We start from the raw sequence: 25,426 nt of genomic DNA, 5'->3' as shown, positions 1-25,426 counted from the left end.
TAAATTGGATTTAAAATCTTTAACTTTTAATAATTAACCTGCTCTTAGTACAAATGTAAAGAAACTTGTTTGTTTGGATTTTTAACTTGGCATTACCACTTTAAGGCCAAAATTTGTTTTCTTTTTAAAATATCTCTCACTGAGACAATGCATGATCTACTGTCACTGCATTTTTATCGGGTCTTTTGAACTTGGTATCACTTCAATTAGTCACTATGATCTTTCCACTGAGACTGTAAAAGCGCCATTTGAGCCATTATGTTCTCAATGGAACTACAAGAGATACTGTCTGAGGTTACTCAATATGCTGGAAATTCACCAAGCCACGTTGTAGCTTGATAATTCCTCAACATAGAGATTGCAGCATGTTTAATGCTAAATCAGTATTGCCCAGCTACTAGTGCTCTCACGCTCTCACCTAGATGTCCATGGGTTCAAGCTGTAAATCAGCACTTTACTCAATCCTCATGTTGAGATTACAGTACTAGAGTAAGGCAGCCTTCACCATCCTTCTCATTCAATACTAAATTGAGATCAGTTCTGCCCACCTCTGGTACCTATCTACATGGAAATTAAAGATCCAAAATCACTAAAACAAAAGGGGTGGGTGGGTGGGTGTGTGTGTGTGTGTGTGTGTGTAGGGGGAATCTTGGTGGCTTTACCAACCTTCTCTGTCCCTAAAACAGGTTCTAGGCCTTGATTCTAGGCACTTCAGCATGTGCTTAACTTTAAGCATGAGTAGTCCTACTGAAACCAACAGAACTACTCATGTGGCTTTGCTGAACTGGAGTCTTCTCCAAGAGATATGTGAGGGGCAGAGATGGGAACAAGACACTGGAATCTTGACTCCCCCGCCCTTCTCTTTATTAATCTGTCCTGTTGTGCCTAGTGATTGCTGGGAAAGTGGAAAATCCAGGTGCACAAAATATGCTAATAATAGGCAGTCTAGCCTGAAACTATCTGCCATTGTTTGTGCGCTTGGGTATTATGTAAATATAACTAGTTAAACTCGGGAATGTGAATTTCACTTGGGCGCTTATATACAGTGTACAGGACCAGGCTTGTCTTGTCTATTTCTATGCTGCTTGTTGGGTCAGCCTGCTAGCCTAACTGGGAAATCCCTTGAGATTGCAGGCTGGTGTCCCCCGGGCACCAAAGGGTAAAAATTCCACTTTCACAGCTCTTCGCCCTTCACCGCCCCAGAGGTATCCCAACCCTGCCCGAGCCCATTAGCTGTAGCTCTTCCCCCTAACACCGGCTCTGGGCTGGCAGCAGTCGGGCCCGGAATGACTCAAGGGAGAGCGGCGATCAGTGCCCGAGCCCCGGGAGCGCCCCTCCCCGCCTGCTCTGGAAATCGCTTCTCCGCCACCCCGCGCAGCGCACGGAGCTGCCGTGGGGAGGCTGCGGGGCTCGCTGGGCAGGGTCCCGCCGCAGCGCCCGGGGCAGGTGCTCGCCGACGGGTTGTTCCGGCGCCAGGTGCCCGGCCCCTCCCGAGGGCTCCTGGCGCAGGTGAAGGGGGGCGGAGTCACTTTCAGTTTCGGGCATTGTGGGAAGGCAGGATGGGCGGCGGGGCGCGCACCTGACACTGAGGGGGGAGCCGGGGCGAGCCGCCCGGAGCAGTGACCATGGTGAGTGGGGAGCCGCCAGGCAACCAGCCCCGGCCGCGGCGGGAACTGGGTGTCAGGAACTTCCCCCCCGGCCAGCAGGGCTGGGGCCACCCCCCTGTCGTGTCACCCCGGGACGGGCGCTGGCCCAGACACCTTCCCAAGCTCAGCCTGGCAGGGCCGCCGCTGGGGCGAGCCGGCTGAGGCTCGGCGGGGCGCGAGAATGAGCCCCTCGCCCCCTCCCCAGGCTGGGTTTGGGCCACACGGCCCTGGGAGCCTCCTATCGCTGGGGACAAAATCTGAGGCTGCCCTCCTCCCCCATGACCCCAAAGGGGAGGCTGGCGAGTTCCTGCCTGGGGCGCTCACCCAGTGGGCAGTGCTGGGCCCCGCTCTGGGCACTTCCAGCAGGCCCACGGCCTGGCAGTGCCGCTCGAGTTACGCCCCCTGGGTCACAACGCCACCCCTTGAAACATGGTCCTGAGCAGCACGGCCATCGTGCGCACCCGCTCGCAACACCACTCTAGGGGCCCTCACAAATGGGCCCCTGGGCAAATGACCCCTTTTGTGCCCCAGACCCATAGGTGGGTGACCTGTCTGCTTCCCCTCTTGTACTCTGCCCCAGTGATCAGAGCCTAAATCACATCACCCACCCCTGCAGCACAGTTCCCGCAGTCGGTGACATCTAACATGGTAGAGAACATCATATTTCTGTGACATCTACTTCTGTTTCTTGGTACTCCGTGGAGCATGTGCTTTCGAGCAGACAGGCAGTGGTACTGTCTTTCTTTGCCTCTCAGTTTGTGGCTACATATGCTTTTGCATGTTATAGGCTTGCAACAGCTACAACTTCCCTTCTAAGGGCTGCTCTACAGGCAGAGTTCCATTGGTTTCACTTTAGGGCTCATTTTAAACTGACTTGGTTCAATTGATGCAAAAGGCTATATGGACACACTTACTTTGGTTTAAATTAGGGTTATTATAGTGTAGCTTAAGTCGATTAGGAACCAGTTTAAATTAAATTGAAATGTGTGTGTCCACGCGGGGGTCTAAACTGGTTTAACTAAACCAGAGCAGGTTTGTGTGTAGGCCAAACTTAAGGCCTCAATTTTCTAAGCTGTTCTGTGCCCACTGAAGTAAAATGTTGTTGTGTAGTCAGGGCCTAAGACACTCTCAATTCAAATTTGACCACAGAGATAAATATTGTGAAAACCTAAGACAAACAGAAATGTTTGCTTGGCACGTCAACTAAAAAACAATCCAGTGGAAACAGGTTTTTTTAAACAATCATTCGCTAACAGTCTTCACAGTACAAACATTCAGCATAGATAGTAATTAGTGTATAAGGCTCTGAAAGTGAACCAGATACTAAACAAAGGTGAAATTGACTAGGTTAGGCCTCCTCTATACTAGAAAATTAAATTGCTTTGCTACATCGCTCAGGGGTGTGAAAAATCCACAATGCTGAGTGGTGTAATTAAGCTAAGCTAACCCCTAGTATAGAGCGCACTAGATCGATGAAAAATTCTTCCCTTGGCCTAACTACTGCTTCTTGCGGAGGTGGATTACGTACGCCAAGGGAAGAACCCCTCCCTTTGGTGTAGCTAATGTCTTCACTGTAGTGTAGTGGTGCAGCTGTGCCACTGTAGTATTTAAGTGTAGCCGTACACTTATTTTCAGTCTCCACACTGAGAGAAATGGGAAGAAAAGGTAATTCAAATGTTCAAAATTCCAGTTTTAATAATCTGAGCTGTTTTAGACACCGGAAAATGTGCATTTAAAGAAATCCAATTTTTTACATCAACAGTGTTCAGTATTGCTACCTCCAAGTGGTTTAAAAGAATAAATCATCCCCCTCTCCCCAGTTATGAGATTTTTTTAAAAGATAAATTTTGGGTTCTTTTTATTTGCCTCTGGCTTTTGAACCATTAGATTGTATGACAAAGCTTGGAAATGTGGGCAACCAGGAGGGTACACTCCTCAGATTTTCATATAACTGTGGAAGCTGGAGCTGTAAGAAAAACACCAAGTGTGAGACTCACAACAAAGTAACAAGAATCAGAAACACCAAGTGTCCCCTTAAGGCAGAACAAGTATCACTAGAGCAGAATGAGCCCTGTAGATTCTGGCTCTGATTCATGTGTGTTCTGGGAGACATTCACTTGATGAGTCCACAAGATTTGCCTTTTCCCTGCAAAACATGGACTAGATTTCAGGATGCTCCCTTCTCAGGATCTTCAGGTGAAGCTAGGTGGCTGCTATCCATCTTTTAGCTTGAAAGGGCACTGGGTAGGGGCAGCAGCCATCCATTCTGAAGGGTCATGAAGAGATAGTAGGAGAGGTAAGTACTCTCACTGCAGCTGGTCTCTACGCAGGGCCGGCTCCAGGCACCAACCCACCAAGCTTGTGCTTGGGCGGCACCTGGAGGGGGGTGGTGCGGTGCGGTGCTCCGGCTCCAGCTGCCGGGGAGAGCGGAGCCCCGACCGGGACTCGCCACCCTCTCCGCGGCGCTCTGGCCGCCGGGGAGAGCGGAGCCCCGGCCGGGGAGAGCGGAGCCCCAACCAGGACTCGCCGCCCTCTCCACAGCGCTCTGGCCGCCGGGGAGAGTGGATTCCCAGCCGGGGCTCGCCGCCCTCCCCCCGGGGCTCCGGCCACCCCCCCCGCCGCACTGGGGCGGCAAAAAAGCCAGAGCCGGCCCTGTCTCTACGCTAACTGTAGGAGCATCACATGGAGGCCCGTCAAGGTTAATGTGTGCTTTCTAAGGATTTTTTTTTTTCTTCATGAAAGGTAGTGTGTGATATCCTTGCACTCATGACCAGATTTTTCCCATTGGAGGTGTAGGTTCTCAGGCCAGAACTTGTCTATGGTACCTATACCTTGGTTAGTACTACTTGACAAACCAACTTGTTGACTGGTTGTTAAGTCATCATGCTGGGCTTCTTTCTGGGTGTTCCCTGAACTTCTATCTTGCACAGTTTGCCTGTTGTGTGGATTTGTAATATGAATTGAGCACTGGAACTGAACAGAAACATCAAAACCATCTTTCATTGGAGGCTGGTGTTTGGATTTTGGCTGTGGTCTGAAAGGTAAAGTACAGTAAATACACTGATCCAATCAGAACCAAATTTACAAATGTGTCTGTCTCATTGAGTGCCTTTATAAAGATGTGTCCATCCTCACACTGCTTGGTGTGTGTAGAGTATATAATAAAGTGTATATGTCAATGAAAATAATTTCCTTCCCTCTCTTCCCACGCATCCCCACAATGTATTACCTTTCTGATTACCGCCTGAGTTCATCTGACTCAGTCAGTCATTCCCCTAAGTGTAAGTAAAACTTGAGTAAATAAATAGAGCTTGTACTTTACGTTGAAGGTCAACAAACTTGGTCTTTGTCTGACCAACACGGAAAGCTGATTCCAGAGTCTCCCTGATCTAAGGACTTCACAAATACTTTCTGTCCAACACATTTATTATGGCCCATTGGGCATGGGATAAGGAAACACTGCCTACAGTAGTGCTGATTATTGACATATTGGAGACTGTCCATCATATCTGTTTTTCACAGGATTAAACTTGTAAGGCAAATGTGTGTGTTTGTTTATACCCCCTTCCTCAGGCAGCATGATATAGTGAATCTGGCACTGGATTAGAAGTCAAGTAACTAGAGTTCTCTTTAAAGCTCTAACTATCTCACTGTATAATCTTGGGCAAGTCATTTGAACTGTCTATGCCTCAGCCTCTCCCTGTTTAAAATGGGGATAATATTGGTTATCCATCTTTGTTACTTTTCCTCCATGAAAGTCGAAGCATGTATGTAAGCAATAGAAATTATTTTAGACACAAAAGCTGTTCTTATGCACTTAACTATAGTGTGTTCTCAATTTATAGATCACATCTTAGCAAGAAAATTGTTACTCTAGTGGAAATACTCTGTAGGCACGGTGTGCTGCATAACTTTAATTCGTGCCATGAAGGTCACTCTTTTCTGCCCAACTGTTACTTCTCATCAAGGGAAAGGCTTTTTAAAAAGAGTACATTTAACTCCCTAAAGTGTTTCAGATGATATTTATTTATTTATTTAGATTATGCTCCCAGTTGAGACTATGCAGACACAAAAAAATTAACCAGTTCACCTTTTCAGGATTGGGAAATCATTCCTGTCGAACAAAAAGTCTGATAAGATGATAGGGGAAATCTGGATCCAGGATACCATAATCTACTTAGGCCTGGAGAAAAGGAACAATTGACTTATCAGGTGTGGAACTGTAGCTGCACCAGTAGTTTGGGTCATATTCACACCACATAGGTCTGAGTGAAAATCCAGCTGCCATGTTTTGTGCAGCTCCATGAGTGACATTTTTGGAAAGTGAAAGAATTAATGGATTTCCCCTTCAAGATCAGTTTGAGCATTGGGAATAGGTATGGGGGAGGTAGGAGCCTATTTTCTGCACACTTTAGAAGGAAAGATCAAGGGAGCCTGAGGACTGGGGTATTACAAGGAATCAAGAGCACCAGAAGGTAGAAGGATATTTTGTAGGCGGGAGAGTCTGGAAGAGAGATTGTTAGGGTGGGGAGAGCCTGGAGGATTTCTGGGGCAGTGGTGCAACCTAGAGAAGATGTGGTGGGTGGATGGGGAAAGCCGGGGGAGGGTTGCTGGGAGACCATGGAACCGTGGGGATGTGCAAGGAAATTGAGGCAGTTGGATGCATGAAAAATAGCGGGGCTATGTGCAGACATGTGAGCACTGCCAAATGTGAGTGTGTCATGCAAGATGCAGTGGTGCCAGGAGGGCAGGGGACCATGGCCCTCTCACTTTTTGAAAATGGATGGGCCTGGCTCGTCTACTTTTTGCTGGGGCGGGGGGTGGGGCCTGTCAACCTGGCCAAGCCAGCATGCAGCCGGGATGGGGACAGGAGTCCGGGCAGTTGTGGGAGCCACACATGTGGACCCTCCACCTGCCCGCAGTACGGGAGGGCTGACAGCAGCCCCTGGTCTGTCTCCCTGCCTGACCCAAGGCAGGTTGAGGTGGAGAGTCCGTGACTCCGCACCAGCTCCCCACAGCTGCCCGCACGCTCTCCCTGACCCAGCTCTGGCTGCGGGGTGGGCCTCAGAGCCACGGTCCGGCCATGATAAGAACCACACTGTGGGCAGCTATGGAGAGCCGCGGACTCTCCACCTCCCCTGGCGGGGGGGCCATGGGTGGATAATGGGCCGGGGGCTGCTCTTGACGCCCCCCCCTCGCCCGACCAGGGCAGGTGGAGGGTCTGCCACAGCTCCCCACAGCTGCCTGTGCAGCTCATATCATGGCCGGGCTGCGGCTCCGAGGCCCTGACTGGAGCCTGGTTGTGGAGAGCCCTACGGGCAGCTGTGGGGAGCCTGGGTCCCTCCATCTACCCGGGGTGGGGGACCCATCCACTTTTGGGAAGGTTCTGGCACCCTGCACTTTGGCAGCCCTTTTGTATAATGTGTTTAAAAGGTTCACAGGATAGGATATAAAGAATCGGATACACAGTAAAAGGTAAGAAAGTGCAACAAAGCGCTAAAATGATGAAGCCATCGATTAAAGAAAAAAATGCAAAGCTAACTGATATCTTGTTGACTGGTGACAGTTGGTATATTCCACTGCCACCAAATGTGGGTAACTAATAATATATGGGAATCTTTTAAAAGAGTATTTTTAGTCTTGTGTTTTGGCTTGCAAAATATTCTGGCAGATTACAGTAAAAATAATATTGCTTTAGTTTTTGGACAATGAAAATATAAACATTAGGGCAACAGAACTTCACTTGTAAAACATACAGTATTTACCACATTTCATTTAGGCCCCCATCCAGCTCTCACGGAAGTCAATGGGAGCCTTTCCACTGATGTTTGAGAGTAGAATTGAACATGCGAGTACAATCACTCTTCTTTTACCACACCTTTGCAGCTTCTGCCCATGTCAAGAATTTAACTGTTCCTGCCTTTAGTTAACTGCTGTACTATCATGGTTCCAAAGGGTATCCTCTGCCTCTGGCCTTTACTCACTGCCCTCTGGCAGTGGACACCTTTTAGTGCTAAGCCCAGGGCCTCCACTTTTTGCAAAGTGGAGCTCAGCAGTCCCTGCTAACCCAAGACTGAGTCCTTGGCTTCAGCACCTCTGTTTCTCACCATGGCTCCTCCAGCAGGTCCTAATGAGTTTAGACCTGTGTCAGAGACTTACCCTCTTTGGAGTACTTGTAGATGTTTTCAGTAACACAGGACAGCCTCTTCAAAATAAGACAGCATTTCTTAGTCAACTGGAATACAGTGTATAGGCTCCTTTGAAAAGCAAAGCTTGCGTGCTGGCAACACAATCTGCTTCTTTTTCCCCTCAATTCAAACTTCTCATTGCACTGGGCAGTAGCATGCTTAATGCTCAGTGCCTCGTTTCAAACTGCAGTCATGCTGAATTAAGGTGAGCAGCTCACACTAGGGATGTAAATATAGTTTTAAAAGTTAACCGTTTAAATGATTGAAATTATATCGTTTAAACGGTTAACCGATTAAAGGGAGAGGGGCCGCTGTGGCCGGCATGAGGCTTCTGGAGTCAGCTGGCCAGCCCGGGGTTTACGGGTTAAAGTGGGTTAACCGGTAAGACTAATGTTTACAGGTTAAAATTTTACATTCCTAGCTCACCCCCCACCCACCCCCGGGGCCCAGGCTGGGGAGGGGATTGTGAAAACTCCCTTTGGCCCAGCAGTCTTAAAAGTGAATGGTCTGGTCCTTGCTGTCCTTTGTATCTCCAATAGCTCCATTCACATGTTGACAGTTCTTGTATTTCATTCTTAACCAACCCAGACATGCCTGCATGACCAGCATCCTTCTCTGATTTCCCTGTCATTAGACCCTCAATCTGAGTTGGTGGTAATACAAATGTGAGTGGGGACAACTGAGTCATGCATATTTTCCATAAAAATAATACAGAAGTGCTCCATAACAAACATTCCAAGGAAAATATCTCAAACACTTAACTAGTGTTCAGTTGTCCATTCTAAGCTCTAGAAAAGCACTTTGCTTTTGTATTATATTTCAGCCATTGTAAACTCTCAGAATTACTAATTGGAGCTGTTGTGGAGTATGAATAATTCTCTAGCTTATGGGAGTAACATCCCTATTCTGTCTACTCTCCTTCTCAACCCAGCCACTCCCCAAAAGCACTTTCAAGAGATAAGCCTTGTGTTTTGCCTAAAATTAACTCTTCCAGGTCCTGACAGACCAAAAGGTTGTGTATGGATAAGGAACCAAACGCCAAAGTTGAGGAAGGATATTCTAGTGGTTTTGGTGCTAGCCTGGGGGACCAGGTTTGATTCTCTGATCTACCCCACACTTCCAGTGTCACTAGTCTCTCCATGCCTCAGTTTCCCATCTGTAAAATGCAGCTAAACAATAAGGTGGGACTCAGATTAGAGTGTGCTGCAGATGGAAGGTGAGTTGGGCTGTTATTTGATTTAGTTCAATCTGAATCTGTACCTGTGCCTTTTAATGATGTAACTGTAAAATGTAAATTGAAAATATCTCCTTTAACATGAAGAACTTTGAAACTTGTTTCAGGACAGAGGGTGAGCTGGAGAAGGGAACAAAGGCACACCCTTCCCTGTTAGTCTCATGTCATGACTCATTAGGCTGCTGGATGGCTCAGAACATTCTTGTTCCACCAGACACTGATTTCCTCAGGCTAAAATATTATGCTATCAGCTGGGTGAGAAGTCATTGAAACTTGATAGCTTTTAAGTGCCTCACATCCCCAGAACAACAAAGACGATTGCTTGGTTCCCTGCAAGGTCAGAATCAGAGGAGGGTTCTGGGATTAAATTCCCAGATATCAGGGCTTTCCTTTGTGGTTGTGCTGATGTAGATAACCTTGGATATGCTAAAAGTTGTGGGGACATTTAAATTTGCTGTGACAGAGTGCAGGGGCACTATCCGCCACCACGAACATGGGCTTAATTTCAGATCAGTTTCCCCTCCGCTTGCACCTGTGTTCAGAGAAACAGCTGTACGAATAGCTGCCAGTTGGGTAGGGAGTATAGAATGCTTTGGAATTTAGGACTCTGCACTGAACGTTGTAGGACTGGGTCTGAAACCTATAGATATGGAATTTTCTGCTCAACTTACTTTCAGTTCTTGGTATAAATATAATTTCTTAAGGAAAAAGCCTGGCTGACCAAGAGGTTTTTTTCTTTCCTTCTTCTGCTGAGTCATTCTTTCATCATCTGTGGCCCTTTCAGATTGTTTGTTGTTCCATCACTCACCCTTAGCTTGTCTCCTTGTACCTATGGTAACTGAGCAGTGGCTGTTTTCCGAAGTGTATGAATAGTTACAAAAGACCTTAGAGACCAGGAGGGCAGAGAGAGATGCCATTTTGTGCTGACAATGAGCTTCTCCATGAAAGACTCCATCTTGGGATCAGACTGCCATTAAAACTAGTTGAATGAAAAGAAGGGTATGATTTAGGGTTACCATTCATCCCGATTCCCCCGGTCACGTCCGGCTTTTTGAGCTAAAAATAGTGTCCGGGGGGAATTTGTAAATGTCCGGACTTCCCCCCCCCTCTCCCCCATGCAGAGTACGCGCGGCTAACAGGGCAGCTGGCCGGATGGTGCCACTTACATGGGGCTCCGACAGCCAGAGAGAGCCCCTCCTCTCCCCTGCAGCAGAGATCACTCCCTCCCTCCCTGCATTCGCAGATCGCCTCCGGCAGTCTGGAGCTCCTCCCCCACTGCTGCCCAGCGTGCCGAGACGAGCGGCTCCAGCCATTCCTGAGCAAGCTCACAGAGACATTAGGCGAAGGCCAACAACAAGGGGGCCAGGGGGTTAGAGAAGGGACAGGGAGGTTTTGGAGGGGGCAGTCAAGGGGGGGGGGGGGTCGGGAATTTTGGGGGGGGCTTTCTGGGGGGTGTGTGGATAAGGTTTTGGGCAGTCAGGGTACAGGTAGGGGGTAGGGTCCTGGGGGGCAGTTAGGGTGTGGGGGGTCTTAGGAGGGGGAAGTTAGGGGACAAGGAATAGGGAGGCTTAGGTGGGGGGGGGTCTGGAGGGCAGTTAGGGGCAGGGGTCCCAGGAGGGGGCAGTCAGGGAACAAGGAGCGGGGGGAGGATTAGGGGTTCTGGGGGGGCGGGAAGTGGGGGGCAGGGGCGGGGCTAGGACAGGACGGGGGAGGGGCTAAGGTGGGGCTCCTCCCGTCCTCTTTTTTACTTGCTGAAATATGGTAACCCTAGTATGATTGCATAGTTAATTGTTCTGAATGTCTTAAATGCTGTTGCTTCATGTAACCTAAGATAATCAATAACATCACCAGACCCATCTAGGTTCTCCAGTGCTGAGGTTAAAATTTATCACCCTTAAATGTCATCTCAGAGGTACAACAAATATCGCTCTTGTTTTAGCTAATTGGATTTGAACCCTTGTAATTCAGTCACAACGCATTCTACGATTGCTTAGTCCAGGCCAGTTTTCAGGGAGACTTTAGGCCTGATTCTCCTCTCACCTACACTAGTGTAACTTGGTTGGGATAACTCTGTTGAAGTCAGTGAAATTATACAGGTGTAAGTGACAGGAGAAGAATGAGGCAATATTCTCATGATACTTGGCAGGCTGTGTTTAGCTAGTCTTCAAGCCTGAGAGAACTTCCAGGGACTGTCTTTGCCCAGCTATTTGAAAATAAAATCCTCTTTATATTCATTACAACCAAATCCTGTCTCTTCTCTATGGAAATGCTATGAACCCAATTGCCCCTCTGGTGGGAGGAGACTAGCCTTGCTGCTTGTAGCAAGGAACATTGCGAACCTACCTGTATGTTCAGAAGGTAATTAAGAGAGAATGTTATCAACTGATGAGGTGTGGGATTCGGTCAAGAGGACTGGGCTCATCTAACCTGTCGTGATACAGCTTTGGTGATTGAAAAAGGGCATAGACAACCGTGACGATAGCATGTCAGTCCTTGGATAGGGAGTGAGATTTAAAACCCTGAAGAATAGTTCTAGCCCAAGTTGTGGGCTCTGTAAAGTGGCTTAGAATTTGTAATGGTTTTCTTTAAACGTATCTGAGGCCATTGTGGTCAGAATATTTTCTGAGCTGGTTCAATGTTAAATGGTGTCAACATCCTTAAACCTCATCTAATAAATCAGGTTGACATTTGCATCAGAGACAATAATATAATTAAAGTGACAATTCTGCATTATACTGTCCTCCTGTGTTACTAAACTTCTTGGCATAGATTTTGCCTTGGTATAAGAACTAGGGAGTTTGAACCTAGGAGCAACAGGAAAAAAAATCACATCTGTTGAGATTAATTGATCAATCATCAATTGTTAGATCCTTAATTCCACATATAAAAGAATATAGACTGGAATTTTTAATACAAGCTTAAAGTGACATACAGTACATTCCGATGTGGCCAGGTTTGAAACTCTGTGAGATCTACAAAACATTCCAAGTTTGAAACAACTTGACTGATTTTCTGTGACTTAGAAATGTTTGAAGTTGAATGGCCCGGAGGTAGGGTTGCCAACCCTCCCAATTTCACCAGGACTCTCCTGGAATTGGGCTTTATCTCCTGGAGGCTACTGAAGCCAAACTGGGGGATTTTAGGCTGCTAAAAGTCCAGTGGGGCTAAAGCAGGCTCTCTACCTGCCCTGGCTCCGCACCACTCCAGGAAGTGGCCGGCACATCCCTGCAGCCCCTTGGGGGAGGAGGGGGTGACGGGGTCTCCGCGTGCTGCCCCTACTCCGAGCACTGACTCCACAGCTCCCGGGAACTGCGGCCAATGGGAGCTGCAGGGGCGGTACCTGCAGGCAGGGGCAGCGCACGGAGCCCCCACCCCCAGGGGCTGCAGGGATGTGCCAGCCATGTCCAGGAGCGGCACGGGGCCAGGGCAGGCAGGGAGTCTGCCGTAGCCCTGCTGCGCCGCTGACTGGGAGCCGCCTGAGGTAAGCACTGCCTGGCCGGAGCCCTCATCTCCTCCCGCACTCCAACCCCTTGCCCCAGCCCTGAGCCCCCTCCCATACCCAAACTCCCTCCAAGAGCCTGCACCCCGCACTCCGGCACCCCAATTCCCTGCCCCAGCCCTGAGCCCCCTCCCGCAGCCCACATCCCCTCCCACACCCCAACCTCTGCACCCCCTCCAGCACCCAAATTCCCTCCCAGAGCTTGCACCCCACACTCCTTCCTGCACCCCAACCCCCAGTCCGGAGCCTCCTCCCACACTCTGAACGCCTCATGCTCACCCCAGAGCCTGCACCCCTAGCCAGAGCCCTCACTGCCTCCAACACCCCCAACCCCCTCCCCCAGCCCGGTGAAAGTGAGTGAGGGTGGGGGAGAGTGAGCGACGGAGGCAGGAATGGAATGAGTGGGGCAGGGCCTTGGAGAAGAGGTAGGGCAGGGCAAGGGTGTTTGGGTTTGTGAGATTAGATAGTTGGCAACCCTATCCAGAGTTTCAGGTGTGACCCATCAATCTAAACCAAACTGAAGTTGGAGAGAATGCTGATTCTGAGACAGTTGTGGGAAGGAAACAATTAAGGTAACAAGGTCATGTGAGTCAGAGCCACTAGATTATGCCAAAGCCCCACAACCAAAATAAGGTAAGTGAGATGTGGTTTTCGTATCTTTTAGAAAGCAGTAAAGGACCCACACACTACTTATATAATCTGTAAACTGAGCAAGTTCAAAAAATGAAAAGAAACGTTTTGATCTTTTCCAATTTACTGTGAGAATGTTTGGATTGTCAAATTCTGGGCCATTCCACTTTTAAACATTCAATAGCTTTGAAACTACTGGCATGGCTTTCTTCCTCCAGGGTTGGGTTTGTAGATTTCACTGAGACTCTATGAATTGTAACTGTCTGCAAGACAGGTTATATAAGAAATTCTGGTTTGTACTTAATTATATGTTATATTGAATGGCAACAGATAAATTATAAAGATATATGGAAAGACCATATATGAAAGTACCATGAGAGCAAAGTTAAACCTTAACTTTCAATCTTTGTTCTGTATTTTTGCGTTTTGAGAGCTTAATTTTGAACCGTAAGATTACGTAAGTTCTAGGTTTCTTTGGACTAGAATGAAAAAATATATATATATCACTCTTTACAAATGTAATACGAAGTGTGACCTTTTAGTTTTTTTACTAAACCTGTATTTAGATGGTCTCCATAAACAACGTATCTATTACTACATGTTATAAAATGGATCTGATTGATATATGACAATGTCAATAATTAATTTATTAATAAAGTGATAAAGAAAATATGTTTTCACTCTCAAAGAACACTGCATAGATAGGCTATTAGTGTTTTGTCTACACACTTCAGTCCTTTCAGGTCCATTAGTATAACAAAATATTCCTTTACAGTTTGCTTTCATGAACACGTGTGTGAGGATGAGCAACATGCTATATTGTGTCAATACTTCTGAGAAGAACAAAGCTGAAGTGAAAGAAGCAGTGTCTATCCAACAGTGAAGTAATAAATGTCAGTTGTAGTTTGGGGTCTATGGTTCTGGGGAGTAGGATTGAGCTCTTGTGGATGTAATATTGCTCTTTGCTTCCCTGAGGATGCTCCAGATTGAGTGAAATTTGGAGACTAGGAAAAGAGATGAGAGGGACTAGAAAGAGAAAAGACAAATGGTTTCTCCTCTTCTAAGTATAATTGTCTGCTGCTTTCTCAGAAATTGCTTCTGTTAGAGTAGTAGTGGAGTGGCCCAAGCTTTGCAATAAGCTTGAGCTTAGTGTGTACTATTTTACTGTAAACTGTAATGGAGGGGGACAGATGTAGAGACTCTCACCTATCCTCTAATTGTAAATCTTTTGAAAGTAATAATGAAGTTAGATTAGTGTATACAGTTACATGCTGCACACACACAATAATAGAATAATAGAAATGTAGGGCTGGAAGGGACCTCAGTAGGTCATCTAATCCAGTCCCCTGCACTGAAAAACCATTCCTGACAGGTGTTTGTCTAACCTGCTCTTAACAATGATGGAGGTTCCAGTGCTTAATTACCCTTACAGTTAGGAAGTTTTTCCTAACGTCTAACCTAGATCTCTCTTGCTGTAATTTAAGCTGATGAATTCTTGTCCTGTCCTCCGCAATTAGGAGAACAAGTTATCACCCTCCTTTTTATAACAACCTTGTAGGAAGTTGAAGACTGTTGTCATGTCCTCCCTCAGCCTTCTCTTCGCCAGACTAAACAAACCCATTTTTTTCAATCTTTTTTCAAAGGTCATGTTTTCTAGACCTTTAATCACTTTTGTTGCTTTCTTCTGGTCTTCAATTTGTTCACATCTCTCTTGGATCAGTGTTATAGAGAGATATGAACAGCTGTTTGCCCCTCCCCTGGTATTAATACATACTCTGAGTTAATAAGTAAAAAGTGATTTTATTAAATACAGAAAGTAGGATTTAAGTGGTTCCAAGTAGTGACAGACAGAACAAAGTGAATTACCAAGTAAAATAAAATAAAACACGCCAGTCTATGTCTAATCCAACTGAATACAGATAAAATCCTCACCAGTTCCAGAATGCTTCCTTTTACAGACTAATCTCCTTTTAGTCTGGGTCCAGCAATCACTCACACTCCTTGCAGTCACTGTCCTTTGTTCCAGTTTCTTTTAGGTATCTTTGAGGGTGAAGACGCTCTCTTTTTAGCCAGCTGAAGACAAAATGGAGGGGTCTCCCCTGGGCTTAAATAGACTTTCTCTTGTGGGTGGAGACCCCCTCCTCTCTCCTATGCAAAGTCCAGCTACAAAATGGAGTTTTGGAGTCACCTGGGCAAGTCACATGTAAATGCATGACTGAGTTGCTTACCAGCCAAGCCACATTCCTGGGAAAGCCCAGATGTGGATTGTTGTCTCCAAGTTCATTGTTGGCTTAAGTGTTTCTTGATTGGGCACTTACTGAGAATAGTCTTTTCTCAGGAAGCTGACCAACTGCTTCACTACAGCCTACTTAGAATAAAACAAGTATGCAGCCAATATTCATAACTTCGAATACAAAAATGATACATGCATACAAATAGGATTAATAGATTCAGTAGATCATGACCTTTACAGAGATATATTACATGGCATATGTAGCATAAAACATATTCTAGTTATGTTATATAATGTACATACATTCATAAGCATATTTCCATAAAGCCTTAGGTGGCATTGTCACACCCTCCTTCTGAACTTACTGCCAGAAGCTTGGACAATTTAGGAGTTTACCTGGTATAAGCTTTATACAGGGTAAAACGGATTTCTTTGGGTTTTAGACCCCATTGGGAGTTGGGCATCTGAGTGTTAAAAACAAGAACACTTCTGTAAGTTGCTTTCAGTTAAGTCTGCAGCTTTGGGGCAAGTAATTCAGACCCTGGGTCTGTGTTGGATCAGACGGATGTGTCTGGCTCAGCAAAACAGGGTGCTGGGGTCCCGAGCTGGCAGGGAAAGCAGGGGCAGAGGTAGTCTTGGCACATCATTGGCAGCTCCCATGGGGGGGTTCTGTGATCTAACCCATCACAACCACAAAAACAAAATGTGAGCTCAAGCTGCTGGCTGTGCAGCAGGAAAACAGCTCTCAGACCTGTGAAAACATCAGTGGGCAAGTGCACCCGACAAAAGAGGTTCACTTCCATTTCTTTCAAACATTTTTCCTACCCTTTGTTTGGTGAGTGAGCATGTGAGTTAAGTGTGTGTGAAATGAGTGAGTGAACATGTGAGTGAACTGTCTTGTGGGATTACCAGTCCTCTGGGCTTTAGCAAGCAGTTCAAACACAGTTATTGAACATGAGTAATTTAAAGGGTTGTTTAACACTTCATGTCTGATATACACAAGTCTTCACGGAAGAACTGGTGCTTCACCATGTATGAAAAAAATGATTGGCATTTTGAGATGTTACAGACTAACTAATTCTATAGTGAACATTTTCCATGTTGATTTGGTTGCTCGGTAATGTAGTGTGTGATGCCACTTCTGGTAGGTATGCTCAGAAGCTGCCCATTGGATTGGGTCCCATTCAAAATCAGGCTGGGGGGAGGAAGAGGTGGTGCTGGTGCCCACTTCATAACTTTTAGCCCAATGGTTAGAGCACTTACCTGGGATCAGGGTTCAGTTTCCCTGAAGGGGGGCGGGGAGAGCATTTAAACAGGGGTCTCCCACCTCTGAGGGGAGGGCTCCAACCAGCAAGCTATGGAATTCTTTTGTTGTGGGACTACTTCTATTGAAGGTGTTCACTTGCTGACCCAGTGCACCGATTGCCTTCATCCTCTGAGAGTTAACACTGCTTTTGAAAATGCAATCATCTTAACAAAGGCCGCGGAGGTAACTTGCTGTGCAGATAGCAAAATAACCCTTAGCCCACTCAGCCCCCGGGTCAGCAGACAACTCTATATGTACAGTAAGCACTGTGTCTGAATCTCTATGTAGGTGGCCTTTACAACTCTAGAACTATTATAACCTCATTATGTCAAAACAAGTTGATAGCACAAACAGAGCCATGCTGGGGCATAGTCCTTTGATCTTAATTGGGCCATTCCTGCTGAGCTGCCAGAAATTTATTTTTTTTACTTGGGTAACTCATTGGGACATCATTAAAACTATTAGACTTTCAGCAGCTACAAAATCCAGTTCATTTTATCAAGCTAACTAGTCCAATCATAGCAATGGCCATTTCCTGGAGCTTTACTAATCATTCCACAGGGAGAATAGAATACAACCTTTCATCTTCCCCAAAATGATCACATTTTTGAAACCTTCCTGATTAATTCACAACTCTTAGTCTCCAGATAAGTCATTTGCCTACCACTATGACAGACATATTATCAAGGACAGAGCATGTATGGGTAGGTCTTTGTGTGAATGCAGTACAGTACTTTCAGAAGGAAGGAGGAGCCCAGAACCCATCACAGAGAACATCACAAAGACGCAGAGTATTTGAGGCCATTGGTTTCTCATACAAAACAACTAAAAACAAACTAGTTGCAGTTCAGATCCATTGTGAAATATGAATGCCGTGAATAAGATACAGTATTTTCTTCTGTTGCCAACAGAATTGTCTGTAAATGCCCTTAGTAAAGGGTTTTTTATTGTGTGTGTAGGGACATACAATGTGTGTGTGACTTGTGCCCAGTAAGCCAATTTTATCAGTATTCTCCAAAGATTTACAGCTAGAAAAGGCAATTTGTTATATCTTGAATAATCTTAAACAATTATTTCTCTCTGCTGATACTAATTTAAATATTTAAACAGATCATTCTGAAATTAAGAAAATATGATCAAAGGTTTTTTTCCTTCCAACTGAGTGTGCTTCAATGTGTAATATATAAATGTGGGCTTTTCTTAGCCACCAAGTAGTTCTGAATTATGAATACATATTCTGTTTAAAAACCCAGCTGCAGAGAGATTAGAAGCAGGGTGTTTTTTTCAGAAGCTTCACTGGTGCACTTCTGTTTGCTGATGTATTTATAATTTACTGGAATGCAAGGCTTTCTTTGCAGAATCCTTAATTCTAATCCTGAATCTTAACTGCAACCTGAACTTCAATCCTTTAATATGTTTTAAATTGTCCATATATAAGACATGGGTCCATGCCACATCCTATTAGATCTTCAGCTAATGTCAGAGTAGCCCCATTGACTTTAGTGGAGCTCCATGGATTTACACCAGCAGAGGGCATGGCTCAGCATTTAGATCTGGAGTCTGAGCATTTCATATCTGAGATGTCCCTGTCTAGAGCCTGACTCTTGCATCCACTCCTGCAGTATAAAGGAGTCAGAAACCCAGCAAATTCAGCCTCTTCATGATTCTCCCTGTATGGAAGGAATCCCCAAGTAGTGTAAAACCACCATAGCAACTCTTGCACAAGTCCCTTCCCAGCCCACAGCATGTGGGGATTCTTGTGAGGGGGAAAAGCGAGGGTCTGTGCACTGTTCTGCCTCATCAATCCTCAGCTGACAGAATAGTCTCTTGGGGCTGTGGGCAGCTGGGCCAAAAGCGCTCTTGACCTGTGCAAGGGCCAGGTTGGTTCCTGGCTTGGCCCGTTGTCAGGGGGAATGCAGAGGTGATGCAAAGCTGCCTTCTCCCTCCAGCTACTGAGTTCTGCCCCAGAGAATCTGTCCCAGTGAATCTGGACCCATTTGACTCTCAGTAAAGAGGGACAGTTAATGGAATTCAGCTATAGGGCCGGATTTTGAACAACCCCAGAATTCAATGGTGTTTGGATCCAGGAATTTGGTTCTGGCCAATTTCTTCTTTACATGGAAATGAAGCTTTATCAAGGGGGGAAATTGATGGTTCTTAATTTGAAGCAAGGTGTAATAGTCCAGTTTTTGCACATGTGCTTGGTGGTCTTTTTTTAAAACTAATAGTTTAGATTAGGGCTGTCAAGTGATTAAAAAGATTTATTGCATGATTAAACAATAATAGAATACCATTTATTTAAATGTTTTAGGATGTTTTCTAAATTTTCAAATATATTGATTTCACTTACAACACAGAATACAAAGTGTACAGTGCTCACTTGATATTTATTTTTGAGTACAAATATTTGCACTGTAAAAAACAAAAGAAATAGTATTTTTCAATTCACCTAATACAAGTATTGTAGTGCAATCTCTTTATAATGAAGGTTGAACTTACAAATGTAAAATTATGTACAAAAAATAACTGCATTCAAAAATAAAACAATATAAAACTTTAGAATCTACAAGTCCACTCAGTCCTACTTCAGCCAATCGCTCAGACAAACACGTTTGGTTACAATTTGCAGGAGATAATGCTGCCCACGTCTTGTTTACAATGTCACCTGAAAGTGAGAACACTATTCGCATGGCACTGTTGTAGCTGGCATCGCAAGATATTTACGTGCCAGATGCTCTAAAGATTCATATGTCCCTTCGTGCTTCAACTACCATTCCAGAGGACATATGTCCATGCTGATGACGGGTTCTGCTTGATAACGATCCAAAGCAGTGCAGACCGACACATGTTCATTTTAATCAGCTGAGTCAGATGACACCAAAAGAAGGTTGATTTTCTTTTTTGGTGGTTCGGGTTCTGTAGTTTCCTCATCGGAGTGTTGCTCATTTAAGACATCTGAAAGCATTCTCCACACCTCGTCTGTCTCAGATTTTGCAAGGCAGCCATGATGGTGAAGCTCATGCCAATAGCCTCCATCTGTTCTTCCATCTTTCTCCCGTCCCCGAAGTCTCTTTCTTTAAGCACCCAAACAGAGAAGAATGGTTGGAATAGCACAGCCCCTCATTATTTTGTCCACCAATTAGGCCTCAGATCTGACACCCCAATTTTGGTTCATTAATTTCTGGACCCACATTTTCTTATCTGCCAAGCATGATCGTAACATAGTCCTTGAGTTATATCAGTGAGCCTTTTTGTTTAGATTAATTTTAGTCTGTCACCCTTTCATATCTTTTCCCATCAACATTTGTTATTAAAGGTTATTGTGACATCTTATGAATTTTTACATGCTTTTTACAGTTGAGCTCAGAATTAGGGTAAATTTGTAGGCTCAATTATCAGAACACTCCTTCCCTCTAATTAGGAGAGGGGTGGGGACTGTATTAGTGCCTTGGCACATCTGAAATATTCTAATATATGTCCAGGTATCTTTCATTATATAATTCACAAAACTCTCCGAGATAAGATTAGCCCTTAAAAATCTCTGAATAAAATAAAAATCATGCATTTGATTGCATCTTCATTTCTTTCATATGCTTAAGTGAGGAATGTGTTTTACTAGGGCTGACATTAGATGTGTATGGTAATAATGAAATTCTTGGAGCTTAAGTGCCATAGGCATTATATTGGCCCTCTGCACGTGGGTGAATTGTTCTTTGCCAGTTGCCATGTTCCTTTGTAATAAAGTAAAGAATGGCAGTTGATTTGCTGCTTCCTGGAAAAACAATTGCATGTGACCCGGTATTATCATGTTGTTTTGTTTACTCTAGATACGCTTTATACTGCTGTTCAGCCGACAAGGGAAATTAAGACTGCAGAAGTGGTACATAACGTTACCTGACAAAGAGAGGAAAAAGATCACACGGGAAATTGTTCAGATTATTCTGGCTCGCAGTCAAAAGATGAGCAGTTTTGTCGACTGGAAAGACCTAAAGCTAGTTTACAAAAGGTGTGAGTAGTTTTATAAGAATAAAGATTATATATATATATATATATAGAGAGAGAGAGACACACACACACACACACACACACACACACACACCTTAATCTTGTAAATGCTACTAGGATGAAGCACATGAGGAACAATGAGTGCCATGAGGGTTTGAAAATGCTGTATGTAAGAGCCTGAAACTAGGAACAATGCAGGTTGATTCTAAACAAAATCAGCTTGCCTTTCCCCATTCCATAAATTGACACAGTGAATTGCCATTAGAAAAATACTGGTATTGCTTACCACTGAAGAAAAATGGGAGTAAGAATTGATTGACAGTTTAAATTATAGAAGATGCTATGCCTAGCTAATCTTGCTAATTTAAAGGTATTGTGCTGAAAAGCATGTTGTGCTTTGTCAGTGTATTGCAAGGTTACACACACTGTATTGAGGCGCCTTCTGCCAAATCATAGCTTTGAAGTATTTCCCATTCTGGAACTTGTATCTTCCCCAGGTACATGAGCCTGAGTGGTAACAGGCTATCCCTGCCTTTATAGTTACAGGAGAGAAATGAAGGCCCTAAAACAGAAGTCCACCCTTATTCAGCAAAGCACTAAAATTAAGTATGTTCTTAAGTGCTTTGTTGAAAAGGGATAGACCGACACAGGTTTAGATGCTTTCTTGAAATGGTGCTCCAGCCACTACCCTGAGAAGAATGCTCAGGTGGATATTCCTCCTCCCCCCTCATGAAACTAGATTAACTAAATATAAAACTCTGCTACCAATCAGAAGAAAGAATTGATCAGCACAAGTAGTTACATGTAATCTGTTTCTTGAAATATGCACAAATTACCCTATGAACCATTTGGTAGCCTGAATAGTGGCCCAAATGTTTGTTCTTTCTATGCATTTTTTTTTTTAAAGCACAAAATTATTCTACAATCTAAAACAATACACCTACAGTAGGTGTACACAATACACCTAGTGCTGTCCACACCGGCGCTTAGGTCAGTATACTTTATGATGCTAAGAGGGGATGGCTTTTTCACACCCCTGAGCAATGTAAATTATACCACAGTAAGTGCTAGTGTAGACATAGCCTTACTGTAGAGAACAGACTTGCATAGGCAGGGATATGAACCAAATTATCTCTGTGATTGAGTTATTACTTCAGGTTTTACCAAGCACTCACCCATTTTCATTTTTATTTTTGTAGGTATGCTAGTTTATATTTTTGCTGTGCAATAGAAGACCAGGATAATGAGCTGCTGACACTAGAGGTTGTTCATCGTTATGTAGAACTACTGGACAGGTATTTTGGAAATGTAAGTCTCCTTTTCTTCCTTAAGTTGTGATAATTTTTGCCCTTTAGTTGTTTGTCACAAAGTCAGGTGTGAAAATCTCTGTAGCTGCTCTTACTCAACCTTTCCCTCTGCCTTGGTTGTACCATGTCCCCACATCCAGCATGAGGTGGATATGATAGTAAAATAGTGCCCAGGCTATTATAGGGAGTTTATGTCCCATAATATGCCTGCCCCCAAAGAGAATCCAATCCTGACATTTCACATGCCACATCTCTTCCCAAGGGAGATATCTAGAAAGTTTTTGGGAAAAATCAGAAAAAGAATGTTAAAATGGGGGGAGGGGAGGCGTTTGTTTTTTTGTTTTAAATTTTCAAAAATGACCTTACTTTTTTTAGCTCATATCAAGCAACAGGAAACCCCGCATGAGGGCAAGATATCAGCAGGGTGTGCAGGAATAATGAGGGTGGTATGGGCCAGGGGACATGGAGATGGTCCATGGGAGGCACTGGTTCTGCAGGAGACCCACTTTTATGAATGTTTTCTACCATGTTCTCTTGAGCAGTTGATTTATCTGACTCCTCCTTAACATAAATCATTGTGCTGTGTCTTCCATTGTCTTTTTGTTTTTGGTCTGTCAGAGACGGTAAGATGTTTTGGGCAGAGAATATGTCTTATTAAAAGTTGTTTCATGAAGTAAGTATTCTATAAGAAAACGTGTTTAAACAAATCTGTTTATACTTACTTAGTCTTTGTTCGTGCAGAGAAGAATATGATTTCACTAGCGCCAAAGTTGTGATATCACTTAATATTCAGTATTTCTATTTCTTACTTTACTGTCTGCTACAAGAGTGCATACACTGAGTAGGTTTGGCAATCTATAAGCTCTAGGAATGCTAATACATATAATGCTATAATATTGTGCCTAAATGTGTATTTTGCTTCATCAGGTGTGCGAGCTGGATATTATCTTTAATTTTGAAAAGGCTTATTTTATTCTTGATGAGTTTATAATGGGTGGAGAAATACAAGAAACATCAAAGAAATCAGCAGTGAAAGCCATAGAAGATTCTGATATGTTACAAGAGGTAAGACAGAGGCACACACCTCGCTACAGTTTTTTTGTCTGACAGGAGTACTGTTTGATATCCCAACATGTCTGAAGTTTAGTACTACGAGGTACAACCGTATAATTCCAAAAGGTGGCAATATCTTATACCCTTCTTTCAATCCTCTGGCATCCTGTGATATGGTATTAAGTTATTCATATGCTATCGGTGGCTACTTTGCAAGTAGAATGGTTGTTAATCAGTCATGTCAGTTGCTAGATATTAGACACTGCATTAAGAATTTGTTTTATATAAATTTTTAAATGACGTTTAACACATCATGGTAGAGGGTCTGAATGTTCAAGTTTTTTGTTTTTTTGTTTTTGTTTCACTAATAAATTGACAAACGACCTACATGGTAATATCAAAATCAGCACAAGTATGTGCTGGTAACCTCCAGTTTGTCCATAACTAGACCATGTAATGGTACCTATGAGGAATAGGTGTGAGACTTATTCAAAAACCTGCAGGAATGAGCTTCATTTTCCTACATTGTAAATTACCTTAGTGAGCTGAGAATGGTAAGAACTGGCAAATGCGATGGATGATTCAATTTTCAGGCCAATCATTAACATGGAAGAAAATGAAAGGCTGGTAGAACTAGTTAGGAAAACACTATGTGAATAGGCCCTTTGCATTTTTTTTTTTCCAGTACAAGCTGGTATTTGCACATGCTGATAGGGTGAAACAGCCAGAGCGGGTTAAGAGCAGCCTGTGCATAACTCAGAATGGGTTTAAAGGGGGTGGGGGGGAGGCAAGGGGAAAGGCCTCTGCTGTCTGCTTTGGTCAAAGGAAAAGCTTTGTTTTTCTGGCGCATGGGCCTGAGGGAGGCATGGGCAAGGCACTGGTTCTTTCCTGAGCTGTTGAGGGAGCCCACCAGCTTGCAGTAGTGGCATGTACAAAACGCCAGCTAGATATAGCAACTACATATGCAAGTTCAGTCTAACAGGGTTTGAAAGTATTATTATTGTAGATATTTCATTGATTAGTGTTTGTTCATAGGGCCCGGATCTGATGGAAATCAATCAAAAATTCCAACCCTGTTCAATGAGAACAGCTCAGGTCCTTACTGTATTTCATAGTATTTTACAATCTGTAACACCTCACTTGCTATTCTTTTTTTTTTTTCCAGACAATGGAGGAATATATGAACAAACCTGCATTTTAACTTTAAAACCTCTTGGAGGGACAGAGATGCTGCTTCCTATCTGTAAAATTCACTTGTTGAAATTGCTTTTCTATGTGCCAGAGCCTCTGAGAAATACCAAAAACCAATAACTAAAGGGATTTGTATAGTAGTCAAAATGAAGGTCAGCTCCAATAGTGTATATTGTTCTATATAGGAGTTTCTTAAAAGTGTTATTACACTTAATCTAGCCACTATCCTCCTCCTAGACTAAAAACTAGTTTTTATACAATGGCTTTTAGCTATGAACTTTTTCAGTCTAAGAAAATATTTGCAAAAGATATTTATACTAGTTTTAGTCCATCACTGATTGCATCAGTATACTTTTGTAATAATATATTTTTTGAATGTAATGATTATTCTGGTCTAATAATAATAATTTTTCTTAAAAGCTGGGTTTTTTTTTTCTGGAGTCTGCTTTGAAGACCTGTTAACACTTAAAATGCATATGCATCTCTTCAGCTCACCCTCTCCTGCCACTTCCTAGTAGGAGTACTATCTTCCTTCTACCACTGGCTCTTCCACCCAATAAAATGAGAGCTCTTCCACCCCCTAAGCACACCACCTCCACTTAGTACTAGAAGGCCACATTCCTAGTCTAAGTCGGATTCTGTGATCTTCTATGCCCTTCATGGTTCTATGTGGCTGTTCTTCTCTGCTGCTATGTTCTGATGACTTATTTCCATGTTTTTCCCCCACCCCAGCCTGACCTTCTGGTATAACCTTCCCTCTTGTTAGATCCGGGACCAAAGAAGAAAGAGACTGACTGGTAGACCCCACTGGGAGAGCAGGTCTTGAGAGGGAGAGATTATTCCTGGCAAGAAGGACTGTTAGTGTCTGGTGGAATTTACTCCTCCCTCGAGTCCCAACTTACTCTAACTTTTAGTGTCCAGAAATGGCTACTCCTCTCCAACACAGTCCCCTGAAAACTAGCCAGTCCAAAGTTGGCATACACATAGAGATTAGCCTGGTTCTTAAAAGTTGCAAGTGGCCTAATATTGATAAGAATGGACACTATAATAAACCCCATTGTAATTTTGCAGACTATACAAAGATGGAAGAGACCAAGAATAACAAGACAGAGATGAGAATAATCAAATATTTGG

General features: G+C 44.1%; 1 protein-coding gene across 1 annotated transcript; it reads left to right on the top strand.

The window, feature by feature from the left end:
• The first annotated feature begins 1,522 nt into the window (after positions 1-1,522).
• Positions 1,523-24,715, top strand: AP1S3 (adaptor related protein complex 1 subunit sigma 3). Its single transcript, XM_054040373.1, has 5 exons — positions 1,523-1,628; positions 20,564-20,742; positions 21,941-22,049; positions 22,976-23,113; positions 24,267-24,715. Exons 1-5 carry the CDS (start codon positions 1,626-1,628, stop codon positions 24,300-24,302), a joined length of 465 nt encoding a protein of 154 aa, XP_053896348.1. The 5' UTR covers positions 1,523-1,625; the 3' UTR covers positions 24,303-24,715.
• The last annotated feature ends 711 nt before the right edge of the window (positions 24,716-25,426 follow it).

The sequence above is a fragment of the Malaclemys terrapin genome, chromosome 9 (genome assembly GCF_027887155.1).
Source record: "Malaclemys terrapin pileata isolate rMalTer1 chromosome 9, rMalTer1.hap1, whole genome shotgun sequence".
NCBI classification, from domain to species: domain Eukaryota; kingdom Metazoa; phylum Chordata; order Testudines; family Emydidae; genus Malaclemys; species Malaclemys terrapin.
Note: the sequence above shows the minus strand (reverse complement) of the source record. Positions and strands in the feature narration are given on the sequence as shown.

What these genes read in the sequence shown, in the direction of transcription:
- AP1S3 (XM_054040373.1), top strand. An exon ending in CTAAAGCTAGTTTACAAAAG is followed by an intron (nt 20,743 to 21,940) that starts GTGTGAGTAGTT and finishes TTATTTTTGTAG; the next exon opens with GTATGCTAGTTTATATTTTT. An exon ending in ATTCTGATATGTTACAAGAG is followed by an intron (nt 23,114 to 24,266) that starts GTAAGACAGAGG and finishes TTTTTTTTCCAG; the next exon opens with ACAATGGAGGAATATATGAA.